General features: G+C 44.8%; 1 protein-coding gene across 19 annotated transcripts in view; it reads right to left on the reverse strand.

The window, feature by feature from the left end:
• LOC110522842 (receptor-type tyrosine-protein phosphatase S) overlaps positions 1-24,246 on the reverse strand; it is a 402,253-nt gene that overhangs the window by 98,620 nt on the left and 279,387 nt on the right. For 14 of the 19 annotated variants that reach the window (XM_036939683.1, XM_036939692.1, XM_036939708.1 and 11 more), the window contains 6 exons: positions 17,719-17,988; positions 16,958-17,539; positions 16,644-16,780; positions 16,300-16,444; positions 4,360-4,680; positions 3,229-3,422 (listed from right to left, as the gene is read on the reverse strand). In XM_036939683.1, the coding sequence (XP_036795578.1) occupies positions 3,229-3,422; positions 4,360-4,680; positions 16,300-16,444; positions 16,644-16,780; positions 16,958-17,539; positions 17,719-17,988 (1,649 nt within the window). The remainder of the gene's footprint in view (positions 1-3,228; positions 3,423-4,359; positions 4,681-16,299; positions 16,445-16,643; positions 16,781-16,957; positions 17,540-17,718; positions 17,989-24,246) is intronic. The other 5 variants (XM_036940380.1, XM_036940421.1, XM_036940519.1 and 2 more) reach the window with 1 other exon arrangement.

Consider the following 24,246-nt stretch of genomic DNA (forward strand, 5'->3'; position numbering starts at 1 on the left):
GTCAAGAAGAAGCGCAGCTTGGCGAGGTTGTATTTTGGAGGAAGCACAGCTCTCGACCTTCGTGTCTCCCGAGTCCGTACGGGAGTTGCAGCAATGGGACAAGACTGTAACTACCAATCGGATATCACGAATTTGGGGAGAATTGTTTTTCTTTAAGTGCATTACCTGGACTACTAAAATATCTAATCATTGGCTGAAGCGTTCATATTTGTCAGCAGCCTGTCATAATGCGTTCATTTTTTTAAACCTTTATTTATACAGCTTATTCTCATTGATATGCAATCTCTTTTAAAAGAGAGACCTGTGAAAGAAAAGACCACATACACACAGCACATCAGAGACCTGTGAAAGAAGAGACCACACACAAAAAGCACACCAGAGACCTGTCAAAGAAGAGACCACACACACAGCACATCAGAGACCTGTGAAAGCAGAGACCACACACACACAGCACATCAGAGACCTGTGAAAGGAGAGACCACACACACACACAGCACATCTGAGACCTATGAAAGAAGAGACCACACACACAGCACATCAGAGACCTGTGAAAGAAGAGACCACACACACAGCACATCAGAGACCTGTAAAAGTAGAAACCACACACACACAGCACATCAGAGACCTGTTAAATGAGAGACCACACACACACAGCACATCAGAGACCTGTGAAAGAAGAGACCACACACACACACACAGCACATCATGAATGTTCCTTTGAAACTTTGTGGAATAGATACGTCAATAGACTTCTGTTCTGGGGATAAATATTTAGTGTGTTTATAATTTTGTTTTGGTTGTCCTAGCGGTGTACTTTACAGTAGAATAACACAGCCCATTGAAACAACTTTCTCTGCATTTTCTCCACTGTTTTGTTTTGACAGAAGCTTTGTGAAAACCTACCATTGTGCTGGCTTACATTATAATTCTAGCTTTCAGGGAGGACCATTTCCTCTGAAATCCTTTCATGCCCAGACAAAAAGACTGATGTTCTCTTTAAGGGGGGTCTACACAGCCCTGACAAAAATACTGATGTTGTCTTTAAGGGGGGTCTACACAGCCCTGACAAAAAGACTGATGTTGTCTTTAAGGGGGGTCTACACAGCCCTGACAAAAAGACTGATGTTCTCTTTATCCCTCTAGAGTCTAAGCCCTGTCTAAGCCCTGTTTGATTTTGAATTTTGCCCTGATTAAAAAAGCAATAAAACTGGCTTCTTTAGACTAGTTGAGTATCTGGAGTATCAGCATTTGTGGGTTCGATTACAGGCTCAAAATGGCCAGAAACAAAGAACTTTCTTCTGAAACTTGTCAGTCTATTCTTGTTCTAACAAATGAAGGCTATTCCATGCGAGAAATTACCAAGAAACTGAAGATCTCGTACAACGCTGTGTACTGCTCCCTTCACAGAACAGTGCAAACTGGCTCTAACCAGAATAGAAAGAGGAGAAGGAGTGCTGGCACAACTGAGCAAGAGGACAAGCACATTAGAGTGCCTAGTTTGAGAAAGACGACCTCACAAGTCCTCAACTGGCAGCTTCATTAAATAGTACCCGCAAAACACCAGTCTCAACGTCAACAGTGAAGAGGCGAATCCGGGATGCTGGCTTTCTAAACAGCTACAATAGTCATTTACAACATTAACCAGGTCTACACTGTGTTTCTGATACATTTTTATGTTGTTTTAACGGGCCAAAAATGTGCTTTTCTTTCAAAAACAAGGACATTTCTAAGTGACCCCACACTTTTAAACGGTAGTGTGTATATATATATATATATATATTATGTATTTATCCCCTTATTTTAGGCAATAAACTACAGAATCTCCAGATATACACTTCCATAAATGTTTTCAACTGGTGTACTGGGGAACTTTAGAAGAGTCTTGTGAGACTTGTGGAATTCCTAGAGCAAAGAACGTGTTCGTGAGTGTCTCACCTTTCTGTAGATAGGTCATATTTGTGTGTCGCCCACACTGTTTGGTCGGTACACACAGAAGTTGGCAAAAGAGACCTACTTTAGACGTGTGCCTTGAGATACACCATTGTGTTTGTGAGAGGCTCATATTTCCATAAAGTGGTCATAATAGTTTGTAGGCCAAACCGTTCGGACGCTACAGACGTTTTTGTGAGAAGATGTCTCATGGTCTGATGAACACCGCTCTGCAGACATCTCTAGCTTAAACAGATTGATTTTGATGGGGATTTTTTACAATTAATGTTAATTAGATTTCCACGGGGCCGTGGAGTGATGTTCTCTTTAAGGGGGTCTAATCTCTCATGGACAGATTCTCGTGGACAGATGAAACGGCGTGAATCTGTCAAGGCCGACGTAGAATTATGTGATTACGAGCAGCAGTAGTTCCTGGTTTTGAGTCTTCGTTTTTGATTATTTGGACAGATCAAGATTGGGCAAAGGCGGTGCTTAAACTGGTGTGGTGATTTTCAGGCCTGTGTGCGGATGATGAACGGTTTCCACTAGATTCCACAGCCACAGAGTCAAAATAGGTTGTTTCGTAAAAATACATGAAAACAAAAATGTGCTTTTTGGCCATGATAAATTAGCGGAAGGGAGGGGTTTGGCCGAGAGTTTCCGCTTCCGAGGGAGGAGACATCGCTTCCTTTCTTTGCACAAAGGTAATGAAAATTGTTAACGGCAATCCCCCCAGAAGTACAACAGGAAATGACAACCTTTCGTGACAGAATTTGACATCTGGGTAACTGAGATTAAGGGGGTCATACAGCACTGATAAAAAGAGGGGAAGTGAAATAAAGAAGGTGCGATAATTTTTTTGGTGGGCAGAGGAGAGTAATATTGCTGAAACATGAAATTAAAAACCAAGGAGACTAAAGAGAAACCTGAGGAAAGAGCAGCCATATTGTACTCATTTTAGCACATATTGTAAAAGTAATGTGTAGCATTTACCACAGAACGCTCTATTACTTTCATATTACACTATAAAACATATTTTATTTATAAGCTTTGAGCTAATCTTCACATGGGCTCTCATCAAGTCAAATCACATTTTATTGGTCACATACACGTGTTAAGCAGATGTTATTGCAGGTGTGGTGAAATGCTTGTTAAACAAAATACTGCAAAGTTGCCTAGGTGCTGGAAGCACGACTGCCCTATCTATCGGTGCCATTTTGTCATTAGATAGTGGCACTCCATAGGCCAGCTTGGTCAAATGAATTGCTTGATTGGTGGACCAATGGGGGCTAGGTATACCTGGGCATCGGCAAGCATGACGTCCTTGATGAGGGGCAGGCCGCGCGACTCCCCGTTCTCCACACGCACATAGTGCACCTGGTAACCACGGATCTGGCCGTGCTGTCGCCCCGGCAACAGGGAGCGCCACATGACCTTGAGCGCCGTGGAGTTGAGCACCTCCACCTCGACCCGCCTAGGAGGAGCTCCGGGAACTGTGGGTTAAAAAACAGCTGCAGAACAGTACACTCATATTGTATGTATAGGTTTATATATCTGGCAAAACTACAAGAGTGTAGTACCCTGACAGACAGATAAACTGGCAGACATCAACTGTGACCTCCTCCTCACCCCAACAACACACTATCGGGACAAAACTTTCAAGCACACAAAACTGCACTACACAACAACACCTGCTACTGCCAACAAAATGCCATCATCCCTCCCTCACAGCCAGACCTCCCAATACGTCTCCGGTTGAACCCCTTGTCTCTCAGACATAATGGAAAGCCTTTATGTGAGGTCTTGGCGTCCTGCCTTTTACTGTGCACTGCACTGGCCTCCAGAGACAAATGGGCTCCTGGTTAATAAAACTGTGGCCCATTTGCACTGTTGTATTGTGGGAGATGGCGAGCCATCAGTTGGCTGAGTAGCCTCCCATCAGTGGGCTGTGCTGTGACACAGGGTCAACCGTATGAAAGCCTGAGGTGTGGCGTGCCCATAACCATTTATGGCTGAACACCATAGACTAGAGGAAGAAGGAGATGAGATGGGGGCGGCTATATCATAAATTCCATGTAGAAGGGGATGTGAAATGGTTTAACAATGACGCTGCAATTTCCCAAGGGTATTGTCTATGTTTATTTAAACGATTATGTCTGGGGGTCCTTGATTTGAACCACTGAGCTAAGTTATTGAAAGTATGAATTTATCCTTTGTTTAGGGATATGGAAAAGCTATAGTAATGGCATTATATTGTTATTTTATGGCTGACTACTGCTACTACCCTTATCATACCGTAGTAGAGATATTGCCCATTATCTGAGAAGAAGATTGTTGTGCATCTACAGTAAGTCAACATCCCAGTTATTGTTTTTGCCTCATAACAAGTGTACAGACTGTCAGTATTTCAGGTGGAACATGCTCAAGTACCATCCTCGTCGGTGCGGCAGAGCAGGGGCTCGCTCTCTGGGCCTGGCCCAATCTCAGTGAAGGCGGCCAGGGTGACGCTGTACTGGGTCCACTTCTCCAGCTTCTGCAGCAGCACCTTCCCATCACTGGGCAGCACGGCTGGCTCCTCCATGGGCTCCCCGGCACTGCCACCCTCAACGGAGGCTCCCACCACCTGGTAGCGCACTAGGTACCCCGCCAGGGCGCCGTTCTGGCTCTCCACAGGCGGGGGGCGCCAACTTACCAGCAGGGAGGTGGAGCTGGAGCTGCTGCACTTAACATCTTGAGGGGGGGCTGAGGGCTCTGGTCAGGTGGGAGGAAGGAAGGAAGGAAGGAAGGAAGGAAGGAAGGAAGGAAGGAAGGAAGGAAGGAAGGAAGGAAGGAAGGAAGGAAGGAAGGAAGGAAGGGGGAAAGGGGTGAAAAACAACAAACAAAAAGATGGTAGAGATAAAGAAAATGACAAAAGGAAAAACCCAACTCAAAGGGAAACATGGACAGACAAAAATGTCAAGACAAAAGTAAAGGAACGGAAACACTGATTTGTCAGGCAAATGTAAAAAATAAAGGCGTTAAGGGGGACTGGATGACACACCGTGCGTAATAATGAAGCAAAATGGCTGCCTCTTGTGAGAAACTGGGCCAGTTCTTTTGACAGCTGGGACTATGTCACAGACTCACACCAAGGGGTCTGTCAGTTATCAGCCCCGTGTGTGATACCAAGGGAACTAGCTATCTGATATTAGGCTGTCCAGGCCTGCACTGCACACTATCACTATCGATTTAAGGATGAAAAATAAAGGGCGTCTGGGTTTATTTGTAATTGTATAAAAGCGATTCAACACAGCGGCTGGGTTTCGGTGTGGATTGGTCTTCCAAAACATATTAAATACTACACATCTGTGTACTTCTAAATCAAAATGAAAGCCTGAGCGTTCTAATATGCACGGAGGTCTTACAACTAGCAGAGTGAAGTGATACAATGTTTCACTTCTCATCCCCGCGTCAGGCAGACAAGAGGACATAGATGACATCCTTTCAATTCAAGCCAAGATCCCTCTTATTCTACCATCACTCCTCCGTGTGAATAGAATAATACAGTATTATTCACTGACTCATTGGTGACAAGCCCAGTTCATTATTATGTAATTACTAATGTAATTAATCTGTTATAGTGCTCTAATGAGAGAAAATGAAAAACATGAATTCATAGAAAAAAGGCATTCCACATTGTGCAAATCAGGGACAAAAACATTTGAAATTAAAGCGACAAGAACAACGAAATACATGATGTTTTCATTCCAAAACAAGAGTTTGAGGAAGCGAAACACAAATTGAAACAAGGTACCGGAAAACAAATAGTCTCTGTAACTGATGTGATACAAAAGAAAGAAAAACATTGGGGTTCAAAATGTCAAATCATAAGAAACATGAAAAAAAAATCAAGGTAATTGAGCAGAAAACGGAAAATAATATCATTACAGCTCACAAACACCGTCTGCATCATACGTACCTGGCTTCCTTCAAATAATAAATTTTTAAGACTTTCTTACCAGCAGCACCTACCTACAGAGTGATCTCACGCTGAGGCAGTGAGTTTACAACCCTCTCCCTCCATATTAGTGTGTTAAGAAATACAGAAAAAATACAAAATAGTCATTTAGCAGACACTGTTATCCAGAGGGACTTACAGGAGTTATGTGAGTTATGTGCCTTGCTTAAGAGCACATCAAAAGATTTTTCACCTAGTCGGCTTGGGGATTCAAACCAATAACCTTTCGGTTACTAGCCCAACACACTTATCCGCTAGGCTACATGCCGCCTTATCAACTGTGCTTTGTAACTGTTCAAATCGGTCTGTTTAAGTTAGGTCGTTTTGGACTCTCTTGGGTTGCTAGGAGGGAGAGAGTTGGCTCTGTGCTGTAGCCAGGACTGTATTATCCTCTTGCATAACTTGGGCCGGAGGGAGGGTCCACAAGACTGAGGAATGGGAGCATTTGGGGAAAAACTACACCCACCTGGTTCTGTGTTTCTGCATTTGACCTTCGGAAAAGGACACAGTTCATTTTTTTACAGTAACTTTTTGCTCAGAGAATCCCATTTCATAACTTCCCCACCTGTGTACCAGTTGTATAAACAACACAAAGAACACAAATGTAAGACTTGTGCTGCTGTACTCATTAAGGTTAATGCTGCGGTACACTCGCTATCAGAGTAGCCGGAGAAGGCAGGAGGTCTTTACAGTCAGTGGACAGTCTCAGTCAACAAAATATAAGAACATTAGACTATTATTTTTGGTGTCCAATGTGCTTATTTACTTACGATTTTACTGGATTTGAGCCTTTCAGTATTTTTCTCTCCAATAGATTGTATTTTTCAAACGCTCAGTGTAACATTGCAACAAATATTATGGTTAAAGCCAAATATACTAATTGATTTTAATTAAAAAAACGTTATTTTTGGCGATTTTTTATATTTTCTATGGTATAATCTTTGTAAATTATATCATAAATATGACTGGTGGTGTTATGTCACACATGCAGGTAACAAAAATATATGGAAATGTCTGCTCTACCCAAAATTACAACCAACTAATTGCAGTATTACCGCAAAAATGAAAGAGGATAGTGAAGGGAGAGAAAGTAAGGAACTTGTCTGTCAGCCCTGCATTAAAGACCAAAATTGGTAAAATAAATACCAGTTTCATTTAAGGACCAAAAAATGGACAGCTGTGCAATATAGACGTCAAAATACCATATTCCGATTCCATGGCATATGGTTTATGAACTGATACACAAAAGGATGCCAGATTCAAAACTTTAAATAGCTTTTCAATTAAAATGATTATACAACATTTCTGCAACCAATAGAATGTTATATATATGGGGGATACAACCTTCCTAGCTCTGCAGATTTTGCTGTGAAGATACAGAATCATTAGATAATTTGTTTTGGTACTGTCCATATGTAGCTAGATTTTGGTCGCAGGTTCAGGAATGGCAAAATAATTGCAAGCTTTACCTGGAGATAACTCTGCAAATAGCACCTTCAATCAATAATATAATAATATTAGCAAAAAAGTGTATCTTTAATCTGTAGAAACTATTAGAATAGAAAAGTTCAGAATGAAACATCACAGCACAGTTGAAAAATATATGTCAGCTAAAAATGAAAAGTGGATGGTGTTCAGAGATAGATGGGAGGGGTTGAGGGTAGCTGAAGGATGGGACTGGATGGTGTTCAGAGAGAGATGGGAGGGGTTGAGGGTAGCTGAAGGATGGGACTGGATGGTGTTCAGAGATAGATGGAGGGGTTGAGGGTAGCTGAAGGATGGGACTGGATGGTGTTCAGAGAGAGATGGGAGGGGTTGAGGGTAGCTGAAGGATGGGACTGGATGGTGTTCAGAGATAGATGGGAGGGGTTGAGGGTAGCTGAAGGATGGGACTGGATGGTGTTCAGAGAGAGATGGGAGGGGTTGAGGGTAGCTGAAGGATGGGACTGGATGGTGTTCAGAGATAGATGGGAGGGGTTGAGGGTAGCTGAAGGATGGGACTGGATGGTGTTCAGAGATAGATGGGAGGGGTTGAGGGTAGCTGAAGGATGGGACTGGATGGTGTTCAGAGATAGATGGGAGGGGTTGAGGGTAGCTGAAGGATGGGACTGGATGGTGTTCAGAGATAGATGGGAGGGGTTGAGAGTAGCTGAAGGATGGGACTGGATGGTGTTCAGAGATAGATGGGAGGGGTTGAGGGTAGCTGAAGGATGGGACTGGATGGTGTTCAGAGAGAGATGGGAGGGGTTGAGGGTAGCTGAAGGATGGGACTGGATGGTGTTCAGAGAGAGATGGGAGGGGTTGAGGGTAGCTGAAGGATGGGACTGGATGGTGTTCAGAGATAGATGGGAGGGGTTGAGGGTAGCTGAAGGATGGGACTGGATGGTGTTCAGAGATAGATGGGAGGGGTTGAGGGTAGCTGAAGGATGGGACTGGATGGTGTTCAGAGATAGATGGGAGGGGTTGAGGGTAGCTGAAGGATGGGACTGGATGGTGTTCAGAGATAGATGGGAGGGGTTGAGAGTAGCTGAAGGATGGGACTGGATGGTGTTCAGAGATAGATGGGAGGGGTTGAGGGTAGCTGAAGGACGGGACTGGATGGTGTTCAGAGATAGATGGGAGGGGTTGAGGGTAGCTGAAGGATGGGACTGGATGGTGTTCAGAGATAGATGGGAGGGGTTGAGGGTAGCTGAAGGATGGGACTGGATGGTGTTCAGAGAGAGATGGGAGGGGTTGAGGGTAGCTGAAGGATGGGACTGGATGGTGTTCAGAGAGAGATGGGAGGGGTTGAGGGTAGCTGAAGGATGGGACTGGATGGTGTTCAGAGATAGATGGGAGGGGTTGAGGGTAGCTGAAGGATGGGACTGGATGGTGTTCAGAGAGAGATGGGAGGGGTTGAGGGTAGCTGAAGGATGGGACTGGATGGTGTTCAGAGATAGATGGGAGGGGTTGAGGGTAGCTGAAGGATGGGACTGGATGGTGTTCAGAGATAGATGGGAGGGGTTGAGGGTAGCTGAAGGATGGGACTGGATGGTGTTCAGAGATAGATGGGAGGGGTTGAGAGTAGCTGAAGGATGGGACTGGATGGTGTTCAGAGATAGATGGGAGGGGTTGAGGGTAGCTGAAGGATGGGACTGGATGGTGTTCAGAGATAGATGGGAGGGGTTGAGGGTAGCTGAAGGATGGGACTGGATGGTGTTCAGAGATAGATGGGAGGGGTTGAGAGTAGCTGAAGGATGGGACTGGATGGTGTTCAGAGATAGATGGGAGGGGTTGAGGGTAGCTGAAGGATGGGACTGGATGGTGTTCAGAGATAGATGGGAGGGGTTGAGGGTAGCTGAAGGATGGGACTGGATGGTGTTCAGAGATAGATGGGAGGGGTTGAGGGTAGCTGAAGGATGGGACTAAACATAACAAGATAAATAATGTAAAATATACTGTCAGTAAAAAGTATATAGGTTCAGAACTTTTGTGAAACAGCACAGTTGAAAAATATATGGCAAATAGAAATCAAAACTGGATGGTCTCCAGAGATAGATGGGAGGGGTTGAGGATGGGACTAAAAACAAACAAAAGATAACTAATGTAAACTATACTGTGTCTGTATAATGTATATAGTATGAGAGAGAAGCTGACAGGGCTGGAGCTATTGTGCCACGCAGACCCCTAAGACCAGATAAACTCAAGACAGGCAATGTGCATAGCTATGGGTTTCGCCTCAGCTCCTACACATGCCCAGTGGTGGAGATTATGGACACTAGAATTACAAGATGGAACTCTGGTAATGCTTCACTTTCGGTAGGTCTTTTGAAGTACATTTTAAAAGCCTGTATGAAAGCTATATTGATTTGGCACATCATTAGTCATGTCTGTGGAGATATCGCCACCAGATTGTAAGTCTGCTATAATGTGAATGGAAGCTTGGGAAGATGGGGTTTGGGCTGGTAGAGGCTTTATAATTGACTGCAAACCCCCACCTGCTTCAATAGTGCCCGCTTCCAACACAAGCTGGTCCACAAGTCATAAGTCTGCGGCTAGTCAATCAATGACCGCCACGGATCAAATTGCTGTCGCATTCAGTCAGTGAGTGTGATTACACAATGTGCCTGTTTTGTTGTATTTTCTTCCTCAATGCCAGAGTAGTATTTGTCACCATTATGGAATTAATCCGACCTCCATGCCTAATGGCCACGTTCGACAAATATTCCAATATATAAAAACCTTCAGCAATTACAGTAAGTAGGGGACTAAATGCGGGGATTTAGAATCTGCCACTTTAATTTGAGCGATAACACTCCACTGGTTGCTGTCAGCTTCAAGGTAAAATCTAAATGTGTAACAAAGCCTGACACTCCAGAGGTCTCCCTATAGCTCCACGGCAAAGCCCCAAATAAATTCTGACGCTATGAAATGGGATTCTTATCTTTCATCCTAGGGCCCTTCACTCTCCCCTCTGCAAACCTCCCGTAAAAACACCCACCCGGGGGTCCAGCCGGCCCCCGTTACTGTGTCTCTTGTTGAGGGAGATATGGGGAGCTCCCGGTCTCTGGTGTGTGGACCCTCCGCGGCTGCTTCTTAACGGTTGTCTCATAGGTGTCTCAACCTTGTCTGACTGGGGCAGCGTATCCCAGGGGCCATAAATCTGACTGGGGAACATAGCTGCCCAGAGGACCAATATAGGACAATAGGACCAATATAGGACAACAAGACTAATATGGGGCCAGTACAGGACCACAGGACCAGTACAGGACCACAGGACCAGTATAGATCCAGAACAGGACCAGTATAGGACCACAGGACCAGTATAGGACCAGAACAGCACCAGTACAGGACCAGTATAGGACCACAGGACCAGTACAGGACCAGTACAGGACCAGTATTGGACCAGAATAGGACTGCAGGACCAGTACAGGAACAGTATGTTTTTTCTTAGCCCAAAATAAGTTGACTTAGATGTAGTTAAATCGATCTGTTTGGAGTCAGATATTGCAGATTTCAGATCAAATACAGTAAGTGATTTCGAGAACTATAAGGTTCTATCTGCAAAATATGATTTTGAAATAATTGGCTTTAAAGTTCTTAAGACTCATTGGTTTGAATGGTGTCAGCAATTTTAATCTTGCATTCTTTTGAATTTAACAAGATGATTTGGGGGTATTTAGAGTACTATATGGGTAGAGAAACATTGAACAGAACAAGGCTAATGTCATTAACTACATTTTGACTAAAATGCAGATAGAACCTTTTAGTTCCAAGCTCTTGATTTCTTGAACCTAAAGTGTAGGTGAGGAGTCGGGAGAGAACTCCTCTGCTGTTGGTTTTCACTGGTCTTTAGTGGCAGAATGGTCCCCATGACAATGGCCCCTGGTCACGCCACACGGACTGAATATAAAGTCAACGTTCTGAGAGGACATGTGCACTGTTCCAGAGAATATAGACAGAATGGAAACAAGGAGAGGATTGTCTTTCGTTTTCACTTCACTTGGTTGGCAAAGAGGTCCAGTCTGCCGAGTAACGCATGGGTAACGGCTACCATTTTGTAGTGTCTCCCGTCCTAATGGTCTTTTTCCTAACATGTCATTAGAGTACAAACACATCTAAATGTGTTTGAGCAGAAAGCCCAGTCCAGCCACTGGTAAACAAGGTTCCCTCATTATACTGTAGCCTGCACAAGTGTGTGTTGTGTATAGCGAGCAATCTGATGCTGCTCCAATGAGGTGTGTGTTTATAATGACAGTATCTAGCAGCGCCACACTAAGGTAATTGGATTGTTAGCAGGGGGAGGAAGAGGGAGATGAGGGCCGGCGGTCTAGAGCGTCGGTCATGTGCCTCAAAGCAGCCTCCCAGAATCCCTGGGTTGTTTTAAGGATGGAACAACCTGATGATTGGCTTCGCCTTTTTTTGTGATGGACGGACACACAGTACACTCTTAACTTTACTTTATGTACATCTCCAATACAGCCAAAGAAGAGTAGCTTTGTCTTCTAGATCGCAGGCACTTTAGGGTGTGTGTGTGTGTGTGTTACACGGCAGACTAATAGTGAATTCTGCTTTTCTGTGCTTTTCCTGACATGTATGAGTAAGCAAACCACAGACATGTTGTATTAATATTTAACCATTTAATATATGGATACGAATATTTAACCATTTAATTTGTAGATACGAATATTTAACCATTTAATTTGTAGATATGAATATTTAACCATTTAATTTGTAGATATGAATATTTAACCATTTAATTTGTAGATACGAATATTTAACCATTTAATTTGTAGATATGAATATTTAACCATTTAATTTGTAGATACGAATATTTACCATTTAATTTGTAGATACGAATATTTAACCATTTAATTTGTGGATATGAATATTTAACCATTTCATGTATCTGTATGAATATTTAACAATTAAATTTATGTATACGAATATTTACCCATTTCACGTATGGATATGAGTATTTAACCATTTCATTTGTGGATATGAATATTTAACCATTTAATTTGTGGATATGAATATTTAACAATTTCATATATGCACATGAATATTTACCCATTTCATGTACGGATATGAATATTTAACCATTCTGCATATATGAATATATGATATGATATGATATATATATATATATAACTATTTAACCATTTCATGTATGGATATGAATATTTAACCATTTAATATACATATATGAATATTTAACCGTTTAATTTATGGATATGAATATTTACCCATTTCATGTATGGATATGAATATTTAACCATTTCCCGTATGGAAATGAATATTTAACCATTTCACGTATGGATATGAATATTTAACCATTTCACGTATGGATATGAATATTTAAGTATAATGAAAGTAGACATCTAAGTTATTTTGTGCCTAAGAACATTCCTTAGCAGTGGTATATTGGCCATATACCACACCCCCTCGGGCCTTATTGCTTAAGTAGGTCACGGGGTCGTTGCTATGGGTTACGGCAGACTGGACCACCTGTACCAAACAAACACTTACCTCAAATGCATCCACTAGGTCATGTTTTTAGTTTTGTTCTTTTGTGATGTGGAGTGAAACGCAGCTTTGTTTTGACTGCCCGAGTTTGTAACTTTTCTGACCTCTTCGATGTGAAGCCCGTTGGCTTTTTCTGACACCTACTTCAGAAGGGACTTGTGAGAGGAGTGGCTGGCTGTACACGAGCAGCCGATTGGCTAAGAAAAGTGACTCATATCCCTGGACCCTAACGACAGAGCTCAAGGGGTTGAAAAGAGGAGACCCTCAGCACAAGCAGAAACCCCAGGAGATACTTACTCTAGTTAAATGGATAACGTTTGGAAATGATATCGCTAAGTGGTGTATGCAGCAGCTGTTGTGGTGGCTGCATTGGACTTGGGTTCACATTAGAACCCAACCGCCAGCAAACATTTTGCAAGCTGCATCCTGATGTAATGTGAGCCATATGGTTTTGAAAAACCTGAAGAACAAAATACAAAAAAAAAAATCTAAAATTGACTCAACGAAACAAGAGGAAGGAAACAAAGTAAGCAAGGTGATGTCAAGCCATTCCAAGGAGAGATTTTGTTCCATTTCAGACAAGGGGAACAAGTTACAGAGACAGAAATGGAGGGACAGACAGAGAGAGAGAGAGAATCCGGAGAGAGAGAGAGAGAATCCGGAGAGAGAGAGAGAGAGAGGGGAGAGAATACCGAGAGAGAGAGAGAGAGGGGAGAGAATCCGGAGAGAGAGAGAGAGAGGGGAGAGAGAGGGGAGAGAATCCGGAGAGAGAGAGAGAGAGAAAGAGAGAGAGAGAGAGAGAGAGAGAGGAGTGTATCCAGAGAGACAGAGACAGAGAGGAGTGTATCCAGAGAGACAGAGAGAGACAGAGACAGAGAGGAGTGTATCCGATACAATCCGCTTGCAGCTTACTGTTCTAGAAAACAATGCAAGACATACATAGATAGACAGACAGGCAGCGATACCCACAAACAGAGCTGGGGTTGGATGTACATATATAGGTAGGGCCATGCCTGGTGTGGCCATTGATCAAGGATGCAGTGACAGAATGCCAACACCAGTGGATGCAGTGACAGAATGCCAACACCAGTGGACACGATGGAGTGTTGCATGCAACTGGTGCCCCATCAGTGATTCAGCAGCACTGTCTGAGTAGCTGCCCCCATCACTATCAACATAAATGTGAAGTGGTTATCCCACAGCCCTACACCCCCAACAAGGGGGCACAGCCAACACGTTTCACTGGTAGAGACAGAAAATGTGTTAAAAGAGGTCTCCACCCACTACCATGGCTTTCTGATGGCCAACCCCAGTCAAAGTTCTTCATTGTAAACCCCTTAGGAATCGGACAGAGGACACAACAACTCCAACCTATTCTTAAATTAAACATCCATGTACATTACTGAAATGATAATGCAATTGTGTGGGCTATCATTACATGGATGCTGTATGATTAATACACTCATTTGATCAAGGCTAGGGAATGCACATATTTGAGCAATGCTCATTCATCTGGACAATTGATCTGTCGCAATTTACTACCCTCTACCCCACAAAGGCTGCCCTGATCCATCCATAATCCAAGCAAATCCAGCTACACTATCTGAGTTCTTCAGAGATTAAAGCCTTCAAGTGGAACTGACAGCGTTTTAGCAATATGAAATCTTATTCAAATCTGTTCATCTACATCCCAAGGAAGAATATGACACTTTTTAAAACATTTTCTAACAAGCGAGCAACTTAGATATGGTCATTTTGGGAATGACGAATAGTAAGGCATTTGTGAAAATTCTATAGCAATATAACGTGGGGAAATAGCCGTGCGTTTGGACAAATAATAGACACTGCAGTAAATAAAACCTAATAACAACATATGTCTTGTCCAGTACCGGAGTCTACACAGACCGGTGTGCCACAGCCAATCAGAGCTACAGCAGGCCTATATGCAAATAAGCCAAATGCTACAAGGTCCTGCCATCATTCACTTTAAACTGGACTGTGTGTGTTTACAGGCAGTTAGCAACAGCATGACTTTAGATCATTAGAACGCCTTATTAAACCTCAACACAAAACTCAAATCTTTCTATACAGTACGTAACCCCTTAAGAAAGTCTGGAGACTTACATGTAATATACTGCCAGCTCTACAGTCCTCAAACAACATAGAATATTCGATTAGGTAAGCCATCAGTACTCTCCTGCACATACTGTTCGCCATGATGTTACTTGTGTGGGGTTATTTTTTTAGCAAGCACTGTTTCAATTATTTAGATGTGTTCCTTGCATCTGGGATTTTTGTTTTGTTTTTTTACATGCCGCTGTTGATCAGCTGGAATTAATTCAGGATGTGGGGCCTATGAGGTGCAGTGAAGGCTTCTGATTGGAGGGTTTTGCTGCCTGTCCTCTGAATCCTACACCCACCTCACCCCTCTCTACACATGGTTCAGCAGAAAGCCATGGCAGTCACGGCCCACTGGGCACAGACGTCAACGTAGTTTTGATTTACATTTGGTTGAGTTGTCACCATGTCATTGGATTTTGGTTAAAAGTTGTTTGAAACAAATCGAAATTGGCCTTACGTTGATTGCTTTTTGCAAATTCAATTCGTTTTTGACGTTGATTCGACATCATCACATTGATTTTTTGGGGGGGTTAAAATGACGTGGAAACAACATTGATTCAACCAGTTTTTTTGCCCAGCGGGTGGGGAGTTTAGTTTTGTGTCTCAGTCATGTGGGTTAAAGTGGACTTGCTGTTGACAAAGGAAAACAGCAGTGAAAGGAAAATAAAGAAAGTGAGAAACATTGACTGGTTTGTTTGACAATGGAGGATAAAATGCATCACAGTTAGCACCATGACATATAAACCCAGGTTGGAAAATAATACACTCTAAAGGTAAAAAACGGTTAAAGACCATCACACCTTTTTACAATTTCTAAGGTAACTTTTATCCTGCTGAAGAACAATAAGTAAAGTTATTTCTGTCAGGTTGAAGTCTTTGGGAGAAATCATCATTGTTCCCAAACCATTAAATCACATGTTGTCAATATATGATCTGCATAGTATTGAATCAAGAAAGTCATTATAGAACAGAATCAGCTTTGAACCCTGTGCATATCCCTATAAAACTCATTCACAGTTCAAAGGTGATGAGAACTTCGACATCAAGGCAACAATGGAGACACTTCAATTAATTCCACGCTTCTAGCCTGGAGCCAGGAAGAGAGTTCATGTCTTCACAAAAGATATGCATGATTAAAGGTCACCAGAAGACACAAACACATTGTTGACCCCTGCACCACAGACTCCCATCAGCCCGCCCACAGCCCACACAGAGGACATGGAGAAGAGAGCAAAAGAGCTACATACTGGCTTGCAAGGTTTTCTGGGATATTTCGTTGGTGAAGGCTCCAATGCCTTTGTTGGAAATGGCAGCCAGAGAGAAGTAGTACTCCGTGTTCGCCCGCAGACCCTCAACGACGTACGAAGCAGTGGGGCCAAAAGTTTTGGTCACCTGTTGGTGTAGAAAAGTGAGGCTTTTAACTGAAATGTTATATCACTGGATCTTACTGTACCTCATGTTTGTTCCTTTTTGCACCTTGTTCGCTGAACACCTTTCCTCAAACAGTGTGTTCTATGAGTACTAAAAGGCAAAAGTTTGGTCAACACTCTTCCCACAGCTCACTTTTAACAAAAGAACAACCATATCTTACCTGGCTACCAAAACTGCCCTCTTTGTACCGGAGTTCAAAGCTGATGATCCCCTCTTTCTGGAAGGCAGGTTCCCAGGTCAACTCCATGCTTGTGTCGGACACAGCACCAACCTGGAACTTTGTTGGCTGTCCGGGGACTATGACAGACAAAGAGAAATGGAATTAGTGACAGTGATCATTGCAGTGAGCTCTCGTTTTTACAAGGACTTTCAACTACAGTACAAAATCGTAACGGAACACTTGTGGTATACATTCAACCCTAGTAAAACCACACAGAAATTGTTGATAGGAAGGGTTGAACCCAGAACCCTAACCTCCTTGCAGCACTTTGACGTGGATGGGGTCGGAGAAGGGCCCGTCGCCCACCGAGGTAAAGGCCAGGACACGGATGGTGTAGGTCTCAGATGCCACCAGGCTCTGGATGGTGGTGATGATGCTATCCTGGACATTATGGATCTGCCATAGGCTCATGGGCTGGGACGGGTCCATGGTGTAGTACACCCGGTACCCTTTGATCTGTCCGTTGGGCTCCTCTGGCTCGTCCCAGCGCACCATCATGGTGTTCTGGGAGATGATCCGGGCCTGGATGTTGCGGGGCGGACTGGCCGGGGCTTGTTCCCCGGTCCGGGTCTCCACCGGCTCACTGGGGGGACCCTGGCCGATGGTGTTAAAGGCCGAGACGCGGATCTCGTACTCCGTGTTGGGGTAGAGGCCCCCGATGCTGTATCGCGTAGTGGTGATGCCGTCCATGGTCTCAAACTTGCTGTCGGGAGACTTGGCGCGGTACTGGATGATGTAATAGGACACTGGGTCCGGGTTGCCCGAGTCCCAGGTGATGGTGACACTGGTGGCCGTGGTCTCGGTCACCATTGGGGTGCCTGGAGGCTTGGGCAGGGCTGTGGGGGTTCAGAAGGGGGGGGGGGGGGAGTGAAGAGGGACTTTTAAAATGACTCAGATGCAGACATATAATTATTATTAAGATGCCACATCATAACACATCTCAATGCTGTTTTTTTCCCCCAATCACAGCAGTAGTACTAGTAGCCTAGAAGAATCTCTGTGCCGGCCCCCTTACACTTGACGGTGATCTGCGCCACCGCCTCGATGATGCCCAGACTGCTCATGGCCACACATGTATAGTTGGCAGACTCTCGCACGCTGTTGAGCTCCAGAACATTCCGACCCACTGGCATCTCGTCTTCGGGCGTTAGGTCCTCGGAGTTGAGCATCCATTTGACGTACGGCATGGGCGACCCTACCGCCACGCAGGTGATGTTCACACTGCCACCTGGCATCATCTCGTGACTGGTCGGCGGGATAGAAAAGCGAGGGGGCACACGGCGGACTGGGAGTGGGGAGGAGGGAGGAGGGAGGGATGAGGTGGAGGGAGGAGGGAGGAGGGAGGAGGGAGGAGGGAGGGATGAGGTGGAGGGAGTCAAAAAGAGAGAGAGAAAAAGCGGTAACAAGACAGGCCGATAAAAAATTGACCCTTTCAACGGCATCCATTACACCCACAGAGAAAATCACAGACAACTGAAACTCAACTAAATCTAGTACGTTTCTCTAGTACGCACTTTCCAAAGTAACAAAAAAAAAATATTAATAATGAGAAGGAACTGAACTAACAAGAACTGCTTCAACGACAATATAGATTGACATTAAAGCAACGATTCATAGCAAGGTTCCATTGACCAAAATTTGACCCATCACAGCACAATTAAAGACACAAAAATCTATTAGGAGTTTCTCATCTTTGAAAACTGACCCACTGACAGAATATGTTTCGACAACGTGGAGTTAACATCCATGAAGAAAGAGTCTAATGTTTGAGGGAGTACTGCATGATCGATGCCATACAGTAAACAGAAACTTCCTGTCCTCTCAGCCACTCAAAGCAAACCAGGAAGTTGGCCATTATAGGCCCCTCCCATGGCACAGGAAGAATAGGACATTTCTCCCATAGTATTCTATGGATGTGGTTATAGTTGGAGTTGGGGCCACATGCATCTGATTGATAAACAGGCTTGTGCTCTTAGCCCTAATGGTATCTGCAAGCTATGGCTAAAGATGAGAAACTTTAATCAGATTTTTGTGGTTTAGGGTAGATCCACTGGACAAAGCCTTTCGAAGATCTGACACGGTTCCATTGATAGATGCAGCTATCAGTCCCACAGACAGCATGCATAATAGACTGAGGTAAATCAAGGAGTAAACAATACATAACAAAACCAGATATAAAATTGAGATAGAATGCATTGAGGAATATAACTCAAGGGTCGCTAGCATGCCCAGACAAAGACGATTGGAGAGGAAACGGTACATATCTGAGAAAGGATAGAACGCGCGCAAGGAATTAAGAAAGAGAGAGAGAGAGACAAAGAGAGGAAAAGGAGGGGTGGGAGGGAGGGAAGGGGGGGGGGGGACCCATTTCAATGCTGTGTAAGCTTCTTTTTGAGACAATGTGACCTAATGTGACAGTTGGCACATTGTCACATTGCAGTCCTGGCAGAAGTAAAGCAAAATAGGTATAGAGAGGAACAACTAGTCTGTCTATTAGAGGACATATAGAGACAGCTGTAGTAGCTAGAGAGGAACAACTAGTCTGTCTATTAGAGGACATATTGAGACAGCTGTAGTAGCTAGAGAGGGACTATCAAAGACAGGAGAAAAAGGAGGTAGAGGAAGAGCTGGGGGTACAGCACAACGGATGTCCAGGATGGGAGAGAATTGGGGGTAGTTGGAATGGTCATATAAAGTTGATCATGTGTTTAGTGGGGAGAGGATTAGGATGGGTAATAATTTGTGTTTATGTGAGTATGCATAGTATATCTACATGTGTGTGATGTGTGTGTGTGTGTGTGTGTGTGTGTGTGTGTGTGTGTGTGTGTGTGTGTGAGATACACACTGTGTATGAGGCTATGGGACTCATGCAAGAAAGGTCCAGAGGGAGAGAGAGAGAAGTAAAAAACTAAAACGATGGAGAATATGCTGAGACTCAGACTTAGAGACAGACGGACAGACCGGGAGGATAAGGAGATGGGACACGAGGCAGAACAGAACAGACCGGAGCAACAAGACTGCAGATTGAAGGAACAGACAAACAAGACACTGATGGGCAAGATAATGTACTGTACGCAGAGGTAGGGGAAGGAAGGAGGGGAGAGGGTAAGGGAAGGTAGGAGGGGTAGGGTAGGGGAAGGTAGGAGAAAAGTGGGTAGGGGAAGGTAGAAAGGGGAAGGGTAGGGGAAGGTAGAGGATGGGGAGAGATAGGAAGGAGGGGCGGGGAGGTAGGAGGGGAGAGGGTAGGGGAGAGAAGAAGGAGAGCGGGTAGTGGAAGGTAGGAGGGGTTAGGGAAGGTAGGAGGGGAGATGGTAGAATAAGGTAGGAGGGGAGATGGTAGAGGAAGGGAGGAGGGGAGAGGGTAGGGGAAGGTAGGAGGGGATGGTAAAAGGGGAGAGGGTAGGGGTAGGTAGGAGGGGAGAGGGTAGGGGAAGGTAGGAGGGGAGAGGGAAGGTAGGAGGGGAGAGGGAAGGTAGGAGGGGAGATGGTAGAGTAAGGTAGGAGGGGAGATGGTAGAGGAAGGTAGGAGGGGAGAGGGTAGGGGAAGGTAGGAGGGGTAGGGTAGGTGAAGGAAGGAGGGTACGGTAGAAGGGGAGAGGGTAGGGGAGGGGATGGGACTGTAGAAGGGGAGAGGGGAGAGGGTAGGGGAAGGTAGGAGGGGAGAGGGTAGGTAGGAGGGGAGAGGGTAGGGGAAGGTAGGAGGGGAGAGGGTAGGGGAAGGTAGGAAGAGGAGGTGATGGTAAAAGGGGAGAGGGTAGGGGTAGGTAGGAGGGGAGAGGGTAGGGGAAGGTAGGAGGTGAGAGGGAAGGTAGGAGGGGAGAGGGAAGGTAGGAGGGGAGATGGTAGAGTAAGGTAGGAGGGGAGATGGTAGAGGAAGGTAGGAGGGGAGAGGGTAGGGGAAGGTAGGAGGGGTAGGGTAGGTGAAGGAAGGAGGGTACGGTAGAAGGGGAGAGGGTAGGGGAGGGGATGGGACTGTAGAAGGGGAGAGGGTAGGGGAAGGTAGGAGGAGAGAGGGTAGGGGAAGGTAGAAGGAGAGAGGGTAGGGGAAGGAAGGATGGAGAGAGGGTAGGGGAAGGTAGGAAGAGATAGGGTAGGGGAAGGTAGGAGGAGAGAGGGTAGGGGAAGGTAGGAGGAGAGAGGGCATGGGGAAGGTAGGAGGAGAGAGGGCAGGGGGAAGGTAGGAGGAGAGAGGGTAGGGGGAAGGTAGGAGGAGAGAGGGAAGGGGGAAGGTAGGAGGAGAGAGGGAAGGGGGAAGGTAGGAGGAGAGAGGGTAGGGGAAGGTAGGAGGAGAGAGGGTAGGGGAAAGGTAGGAGGAAAGAGGGTAGGGGAAAGGTAGGAGGAGAGAGGGTAGGGGGAAGGTAGGAGGAGAGAGGGTAGGGGGAAGGTAGGAGGAAAGAGGGTAGGGGAAGGTAGGAGGAGAGAGGGCAGGGGGAAGGTAGGAGGAGAGAGGGTAGGGGAAGGTAGGAGGAGAGAGGGTAGAGGGAAGATAGGAGGAGAGAGGGTAGGGGAAGGTAGGAGGAGAGAGGGTAGGGGAAGGTAGGAGGAGAGAGGGTAGGGGAAGGTAGGAGGAGAGAGGGTAGGGGGAAGATAGGAGGAGAGAGGGTAGGGGGAAGGTAGGAGGAGAGAGGGTAGGGGGAAGATAGGAGGAGAGAGGGTAGGGGGAAGGTAGGAGGAGAGAGGGTAGGGGGAAGATAGGAGGAGAGGGTAGGGGGAAGGTAGGAGGAGAGAGGGTAAGGGGAAGGTAGGAGGAGAGAGGGTAGGGGGAAGGTAGGAGGAGAGAGGGTAGGGGGAAGGTAGGAGGAGAGAGGGTAGGGGGAAGATAGGAGGAGAGAGGGTAAGGGGAAGGTAGGAGGAGAGAGGGTAGGGGGAAGGTAGGAGGAGAGAGGGTAGGGGAAGGTAGGAGGAGAGAGGGTAGGGGGAAGGTAGGAGGAGAGAGGGTAGGGGGAAGGTAGGAGGAGAGGGTAAAGAGACTGATTCTGGCCAAAGTAAATAAAAACATGTCTCAAAGTGGGTTTGAGGTCTCACACACTGGGGCTTCAAATCAGAGATTCAACTGCCCCCCCCATCTCCAGGCTTGTTGCCAACAAAAACCAGGGGTGCATTAAGGTTAAGGGGGGAGGATGGGGTAGAGAGGAAAAATGGCATTCCTAACACACCGTGTCGATTCAAATGGGATTCATTCAATCATAGTATCGGATAACCTTGACTGTTTTTCCACGAGGGAGAGCACCATTCAAGCTTACAGCACACTTCCTCTAAAAGGATTTACCTGTTTGTGTACACCACCGAGCGTGCATTTCAATAAAGTAACTCTGAGCTGTGATCTTTAATACATAAACCAAGCCTGTGCACAAGGAGACATCCAAGAAATGTTTATCTCTACTTCTCAGAATCTGAACTGTAGAATCTACCGCAATTGATTGGTCACAGAATCACGGAGGTATCTCCCTTTTTACAGTAAGTGTAAAAATAAATGAATAATGCATTCACTGACATGAGTATCGTCTCCGTTGGGTGATAATCATATTATCCCAAACACCCACACCAGTGCTCTTCCAGAGTACCTTAGAAAACCCCCTGGAACTCACTGACAATGTCAATTGCTACTGTAGACAAGCGTGTCAAAACCCGACCTTGAGGTCAAGGTGCTCTATTCACATGATGTGGCCGTAAGTCCTGGTTACTACACATTTCCCCTCAAGATAACTTTTTTTTGTGTGAATTACTTTGTGTTTAGTTATAGTAAAATAGGTAAATCAAATGGATTATGTAAAAAAAATACAACAAATTAAGCTTAACACCTCTGCACAGTTTAAGACAAGAATAACTATTTCCAAAATTGTCTCCTATTTGCGAAAAGAACGAAAAGAAAGTAGGCACCATATTCACAACAAGTGGCAATCGCAACGCTAACAAAAGGGTGGCATAACATTGTCTTTCATAACAGGTCATGACTGAATCACAACCAACCATCCACGTATATCAACGGAAATTACTTTGCTAAGGAGGCAGGAGAGGAGATAGTCAGAACAATGTCATATCTGTTGTCATAACTGTCGTGGATTTTTGTCATCATCCCCTGTTCTGTCCTAGTACGTATGATGTCACTGTTATGACAGATGTTTTGTAGTGCACTTATTGTATTGGCCATAGCCCTATAATCTCTCCCCAAAAAGTACTTATTGAAGAACAAAGGTGAAAGGTTAGCCCATTCTTTACATGGACACGCATGGGTGTGGGCATGACATGAGTAACAGATCAACAAGGCCCGACACAAGAGAACCAGTACAGTCTAAACATGTCACCCAAGCCCATACAAGCATGCCATTCACAATCTAGCATGGTGTGGGACACATTTAAAATCAAAGAAAGGGAAATCCAAATTAAACTCTACAAAAAACATTGAATCTTAACAGTATAGCCAACATCACAGTGTGTGGGTGTGTTCCTCAAGGCTCTGTAGTTGTATTTTTTTTGGGGGGGGGAGGTGAAGGACTCACGGCCACTTAAAAACCATTGCCAAATTCGAAACACTTGAATATTAAATAACTACATTTACAAGGGAAGTCTATCTAGGTTTAATTGTACGGACATTGGAATAAGAGTACACCAGTTTGGGTTTTGACGGTCCTGTTCTCTCCCTTGGGGCGAAGGTCAGACAATGGACCGAGCATTGGTGGTTGAGTGAATTTTTTATTTATTTTTTACCTTTCACCCTTGCCCACCACTTCTAAGGTTCTACTGTTACATTTTCTGAAATATAGGTCTCTCCCCCGGAACAATGGTATAACAATCTCCTTTTAAGTCTTTCAAGCATGCGTAAAAGGAAAAATCATCTAACTTCTAATGCATTTATGCAGCCTCTGATGAATTCTGATTGGTTCTACCCTCAGAATGTCTCCAGGACATCTGTTTAAACAGAGCATCATTAGTTCAAGGTCAGACAATAAACTGCAGCTTGGTTACATCCTATACATCTTGAAATGGGTAGGAGCTGCTGACAGTAGCAGACACAGCTGTTTCAGTTGGTTGACATTTGGATCTCAAGTCAATGCCTCACCCCACTACCATTATCTTGATGTAGTACTGTATACGAAATGAGTATGGGATAGGGTGGAGTGGACAGGTTTATCATGCACATGGCACTGTAAGCTCTCTCTCTCTCTCTCTCTCTCTCTCTCTCTCTCTCTCTCTCTCACAATAGAGTGTGATGTGGGGAATGCTGCTCTTTCTCTGTGATGCTACTCTTTAGAAACACAAACCTAGCAACGACAAGAAATAAAAATAAAGAAATAAAGAATCCCAATTGCATTGACACGTCTCCTTATTCACTAAGACCAGGAGCCCAACAGGCACATAGTGACTAGTGTTCAAAATATACCAATGATTTGGACTACTATTTCAAGCCCCAATGTGGTGAGAAATACAACTCAAAAGGTCTTACAGTGGACAAAGGTGAAGAAGCAGTCAAGAGAGAACGCCAGAGTACTGAGCTAACTCTAAGTGGGGCCAGAGTTCAGTGACAAAATGGAGGTCAGAAGGC

This window comes from Oncorhynchus mykiss, chromosome 1 (genome assembly GCF_013265735.2).
Source record: "Oncorhynchus mykiss isolate Arlee chromosome 1, USDA_OmykA_1.1, whole genome shotgun sequence".
Classification (NCBI taxonomy): Eukaryota; Metazoa; Chordata; class Actinopteri; order Salmoniformes; family Salmonidae; genus Oncorhynchus; species Oncorhynchus mykiss.